Source organism: Centroberyx gerrardi, chromosome 6, assembly GCF_048128805.1.
Source record: "Centroberyx gerrardi isolate f3 chromosome 6, fCenGer3.hap1.cur.20231027, whole genome shotgun sequence".
In the NCBI taxonomy this organism is placed as follows: Eukaryota; Metazoa; Chordata; class Actinopteri; order Beryciformes; family Berycidae; genus Centroberyx; species Centroberyx gerrardi.
The window spans coordinates 21,759,437-21,765,450 of NC_136002.1; the positions used below are offsets into that span (position 1 = coordinate 21,759,437).

Below are 6,014 nucleotides of genomic sequence, written 5' to 3' on the forward strand. Positions count from 1 at the left end.
TCCTCCTTTTTCTCCCCTGTGTCTTCCTCCCTTTCTTCCTCCTGTCAGTTACACGGACATTTTCTTCTGCATGGGATGCACAAGGCTGGGGATGTGGTTCTGGGTGGGCTGTTTGAGGTCCACTACACTTCTGTCTTCCCTGAGCTGTCTTTCACCTCAGAGCCACAGCAGCCCAGATGCCAAGGGTGAGTCTCACACAGATACAGCGGAGAGCAAAGAATGGTGCAGAACAGTCTGGTTTGTCCAGCGTATGCAAGGTGTTCAGAAATTACCAAAAAATTATTGGGTTGGGATTTTTTTGTGTGATTTATTGATCTAATTGGTTAGCTAGCTTGTTAGCAACAGATGGCCAGCTGTTTTTGTAGATTTCTACATAGTTCCCACAGTGAATGTTATTTTTCAGTAATTAATAGTGACATTTTTGTATTAGTTTTGACATTCTAGGGTTCAGGCATGCTCAGACCATGGCTTTTGCTATTGATGAGATCAACAGGAACTCCAACCTGCTACCTAATGTGACTCTGGGATACAGTCTCTATGATAACTGTGGCACACTTGGAGTTGGATTCCGTGCTGCATTATCATTGGCCAGTGGTCGAGAGGAGCAGTTTCTATTGGACAAGAATTGTTCAGGGTCCCCTCCAGTCCTGGGGATTGTGGGTGATTCCTACTCAACATTTTCTATTGCCATCTCAAATGTTCTAGGTTTATACAAGGTGCCCATGGTAAGTTTCCTATCTTCTATCTCTATCTATTTACCATCAAACAACATTTTTGATCTATCTTTGCTCTATTTTGATTCAATTTCATATAAAAAAAAAACATGAAATATGTTAAAATAGTATGAATGGGTCTACTGACACGCAGGATATGCATACTTTGTGTGCATACCCTGTCTCTTACAGGTGAGTTACTTTGCCACATGCTCCTGCCTGAGTGACCGGCAACGATTCCCATCCTTCTTCCGAACAATCCCAAGTGATGCCTTCCAGGTGAACCTTGATTACCAAAACAAAAACTTAAGAATATGTTGACAGCAGTTATACATTCCACAGGGAGTTGCCACCTTGTAAAGAAGTCCCTCCACTGAATGAAGCTGATTTACTTTTGTGTATGAAAAGCCATGTGCTTTGTGTGCGTCATGAATGGAGCTATATGGTCTCAGATGACATAGCTGAGAGAGAGTGATTAGACGGGGGTCCATTGTGAGACTTGTGTAGGAGATTTTCCACTGAAAGAATATTCTAGCCTGAGCTCTAATACTTCCACTCTCTATCTAATTTAGGTGCGTGCTATGCTCCAGATTCTAAAGCGGTTCAGCTGGACTTGGGCGGGCCTGCTGGTCAGTGATGATGACTATGGACTCCACGCTGCCCGATCCTTCCAAACAGACCTGGCTCAATCTGGTGGGGGTTGTCTGGCCTACTCAGAGGTTTTGCCCTGGGGCAATGACCCAACTGAACTAAGGAGGATTGTCAATGTGATGAGGAAATCCACAGCTCGGGTGGTCATTGTGTTTGCACATGAGACCCACATGATTCACCTCATGGAAGAGGTTGGGGTTAAAATACATCTCAATTTAGGATCCATAATTTCAAAGAAGGTGTATTAAGACATTATATTTTGGTCCTCAAACTGAAAGATGGCATCAATTAGGTTCCAATGACATCAGACAAAAAAAAGGAAAAATCAAGGATTTGTCTTTGGTTTAAATAGCCCTCTTCACAACAAGGAAGTCAATAATTAAATTATAGTAATAATTAAATTAAGTTGATGAGGTTAAGTTGATGAGGTTATAGAAGTGAGAAAAAATGCCATTAACAGAATGAATTCCATTGCTGTGACTCCACTGTTATTGAACATAGATTTGATAAAATATGCAGACTCCACTTTGAACTGACATACATCACCTTCCTCTTAATAATTTGTAAAACATTGGATTATACCTGTGTTTATATGACTTAAGCTGAAAACTACACAGCAAATGTATAGAATTCAGTAGAGTAGATATTACATTAGTGCCACTGAAGTCAGGACTCATATATTTGGCACAAAACAATCCACAGGTGATAAAGCAGAATGTGACAGGTCTGCAGTGGATGGCCAGTGAAGCCTGGACAGCAGCTACTGTGCTCCAGACCCCCCGCTTCATGCCGTACCTGGGAGGCACGCTGGGCATTGCCATCCGTCGAGGAGAGATACCAGGGCTCAGGGACTTCCTGTTAAGAATACGACCTGACAATGACCCTAACAACAGCTATGGAAATAGCATGGTGATTATCTTTTATTTCACTTCATCATCTGACCAACATTTCGATATAATTAATAATATAATATTATGAAAGAATTTTCTTTCTTCAGGTGAGCAATTTTTGGGAATACACATTTCAGTGTAGATTTGCACCACCTCCAGCAGGGTGGGTGAATGCTGGAGGAGCACTGTGCACTGGACAGGAAGATCTAGGGAGTGTGGAGATTAGTATTTTGGATATGTCAGACCTCAGGCCAGAATACAATGTGTACAAGGCTGTGTATGCCCTGGCGTATGCCCTTGATGACATGCTGCAGTGTGTGCCAGGCAGAGGGCCTTTCAGCAGACACAGCTGTGCCACTTTGCAGAGACTGGAGCCATGGCAGGTGAGATATCAATTTACACTCCACTTGTTTATGTTTCTAAATCCTGTGCTACACCATGAGATATCTACCGAATGGAGTTTTTAACTACAGACAATTAGCTGAATAAAAAAACAACACATTATTTAACTATGACACCAGCATCCTGAAAATGCCCATCTATTAACCTCGGGATTTTTTCTGTTTGAGTGAGTAGGAATAAGGAAAATACTATCCAGGAAGTAGGAGAATGAGAGAATTTCCCATTGTGCTGTGTGACAGTGAGTTATGGTAATGTTAACCAATCAGAGAAAATAACAACTGCCTTACACTCAAGGTGCAACATTGTTTGGATCAAAATTAGAAACTTGAAATGTTCATGTTTTGTATGTAGTTAATTTGAATAGCATGATAACTGAAGCAGCTAGGTTAGCACAGTTTTGTATCCCAAGTCATGTGCATAGTACATTTTTTGGATACAGTCTCTCTGTCTCACTGTTTGTCTCTTTTCTCTCACCCATTTCTAGCTTGTTTATTACTTGGAAAAGGTCAACTTCACCACAGCATTTGGTGACCAAGTGTCATTTGATGAGAATGGTGATGCCTTACCAATCTATGATGTAATGAACTGGCTGTGGCTCCCTGATGGGAGCACAAAGGTTCAGAGTGTGGGTGTGGTTAAGAAGTTAGCCTCCACAGGTGAAAAGCTCATACTTGATGAAGACAGAATCTTCTGGAATTTTGAATCCAAAAAGGTCACTTCTGCTCATTCAGCTACCTATTTTGTTGGCCTATGGAGAACCCATCATGATAGTGTCAAATAGTGTGGAATGACGGTGATAATTCTTACTCTCCCTGTAGCCGCCCCGGTCAGTGTGCAGTAACAGCTGCCCCCCAGGTACCCGCATGGCCAGAAGGAAGCGGGAACCTGTGTGCTGTTTCGATTGCATCCCCTGTTCTGAGGGAAAGATCAGCAATGAGACTGGTTGGTGTACAATATAAAATAATGTATTTTATCTTTATGGATATAATATACATATTAGGGATGTCCAACATAAATCGATGATCGATTTATTTTTTATTATGTATCACGTCGATTAACCATAACGGTTAATGACTGAATTGCATCACCGCAGCCGGTTAGTCCAACTGCGCAAATGACCATTAACCCAAAGTGGAGAGCTACTTGCAAGAAATGTCTCCACCACTTGATACGAATCAATTGGACTGGTGGAAAGCCAACCAAGTAGGATTCTCAGGCTGACAGCACTAATGCAGCGGTACCTCTGCACCCCGGGACCTCTGTCCCGTCAGAGCACGTCTTCTCTGCCGCTGGGCTGACGGTGGACAGATGTGTATGTGGTGCGTTACTCTGGAGCGTTTGGACATGCTGATCTGTATACATGAAAATGTTTAGGCAACAGGCCTAAAACAGTTAACCCCAGATGATTTGATCAACAGTAGTTTTTTTTAATTTCCTTTGGAGTTTGGAAATGTTATTTCAGTCGGATTAATATTGGAATACAAGAATGCCAGATGAAAATGCAGCAGGATTTTACGAGCCATAACTGCATCGCCTACATAGACTAATACTATAATAATAATAATAATAATAATAATAATAATAATAACCTTTATTTGTATAGCACCTTTCATACACAACATGCAGCTCAAAGTGCTTTACATCAATAAAAGGCAGATAAAAGACAGATAAAAAGATAAAATTCATATAAAAGAACAAGCAAGATGCATTGCATTAAAAGAATCAAATCAAGTAAAATAGAAAGATAGAAGAACACAACAAATACTCCCACTTTTAGATGCACATTGTGAGTGAACCCTTATGTTTTTCTTTAATTTACTTTTCCCCTGTCCTTCCTGATTCTACTCTTGATCCGATATTCACGTCAGATCTCACTGCCTCAGGCAGACGAGAATCAAAGATAATAATATTCTTATGTTGTTCTTTATGATTATAGCCTCCATTCAGCTTCAATATGCCTGTCAGTGTGACTTACGTTGTTTGTCTGAATAATGCTTCGATTTGAAGTGTGTGTAGTGGCACATGTGTTTTTTGTATTTGTTTTTTTTTTTTTTTGGGGGGGGGCGGGGGGCTAACAAACATCGATATTTGATCGTTAACTAACAGTGCAAATCGATCAAGATTCTTTTGGAAAATGTGCATCCCTAATACATATACTGTATATGTCAACACCTGCTCTTTTTGTTAGGCTCCATGGAGTGCACCAGTTGTCCAGAGGACTTCTGGTCCAGCCACCAGCGTGACCACTGTGTCCCTAAGAGAACAGAGTTCCTCTCCTACCATGAGCCCTTGGGTATCTGCTTGACAACCGCCTCATTGCTAGGCACACTTATCTGCACCATTGTCCTGGGAATCTTCACCTATCATCGCATCACACCCATGGTACGAGCCAACAACTCAGAACTCAGCTTCCTGCTCTTGCTGTCACTCAAACTATGCTTCTTGTGCTCACTGCTGTTCATTGGCCATCCCAGGCTATGGACATGCCAGCTGAGGCACGCAGCATTTGGGATCAGCTTTGTGCTTTGTGTCTCATGCATCCTGGTGAAAACCATGGTGGTGCTGGCTGTGTTCAAGGCCTCCAAGCCTGGGGGTGGAGCCAATCTGAAGTGGTTTGGTGCTGTACAGCAGAGAGGGACAGTTCTGGTTCTAACTTCCATCCAGGGAGCAATCTGTACAGCGTGGCTTGTCTCTTCCTCACCAGCTCCTCATAAAAACACACAATACTACAATGACAAGATAGTCTATGAGTGCGTAGTAGGGTCCACAGTTGGTTTTGCAGTGTTACTAGGCTATATCGGCTTACTGGCTATCCTCAGCTTCCTCCTAGCATTTCTGGCAAGGAATCTTCCAGACAATTTCAATGAGGCCAAGCTCATCACTTTCAGCATGCTGATCTTCTGTGCCGTGTGGGTGGCCTTTATCCCTGCTTATGTCAACTCCCCAGGAAAATATGCAGATGCGGTGGAGGTATTTGCCATCCTGGCCTCCAGTTTTGGCCTCTTGGTGGCACTGTTTGGACCAAAGTGTTATATAATCCTGCTGAGACCTGAGAGAAACACAAAGAAAGCTATCATGGGTCGAGGCACCACAAAGACATAAAAGCAGCACTTCAATGTATCAATAAATCGTTCTCTCTTTCCTTCACTCAGCAGTGATCTGCTCATGAATGACCCACACACAACATACAATTGCATACAATCACACTTTTTTATACTATGCAAAACTAAAATAAAATGCAACAAAACAAGGCTATTGTAACTTTAAAACTTCCCATTTGATGGAAGAATAAAATCTGCACCAGTTGAAACTAGATTACTACTAGAGCATTATAACAAAAAAGTTTGTGAAATATTTA

The 6,014-nt window shown here is 41.8% G+C and overlaps 1 protein-coding gene across 1 annotated transcript; it reads left to right on the forward strand.

Moving 5' to 3' along the window:
- Positions 1-5,758, forward strand: LOC139930604 (extracellular calcium-sensing receptor-like). The gene is made up of 9 exons (XM_078284046.1): positions 1-185; positions 431-725; positions 906-992; positions 1,286-1,555; positions 2,067-2,273; positions 2,362-2,637; positions 3,141-3,368; positions 3,475-3,598; positions 4,845-5,758. Exons 1-9 carry the CDS (start codon positions 76-78, stop codon positions 5,756-5,758), a joined length of 2,511 nt encoding a protein of 836 aa, XP_078140172.1. The 5' UTR covers positions 1-75.
- Positions 5,759-6,014: the final 256 nt, after the last annotated feature.

Excerpts from the sequence above, each read along its gene's own strand:
- LOC139930604 (XM_078284046.1), top strand. The coding sequence starts at position 76 with ATGCACAAGGCTGGGGATGTGGTTCTGGGTGGGCTGTTTGAGGTCCAC. Across the intron at positions 2,274-2,361 it reads ACAGCTATGGAAATAGCATG|GTGAGCAATTTTTGGGAATA; the intron begins GTGATTATCTTT and ends TTCTTTCTTCAG. Across the intron at positions 2,638-3,140 it reads AGAGACTGGAGCCATGGCAG|CTTGTTTATTACTTGGAAAA; the intron begins GTGAGATATCAA and ends ACCCATTTCTAG.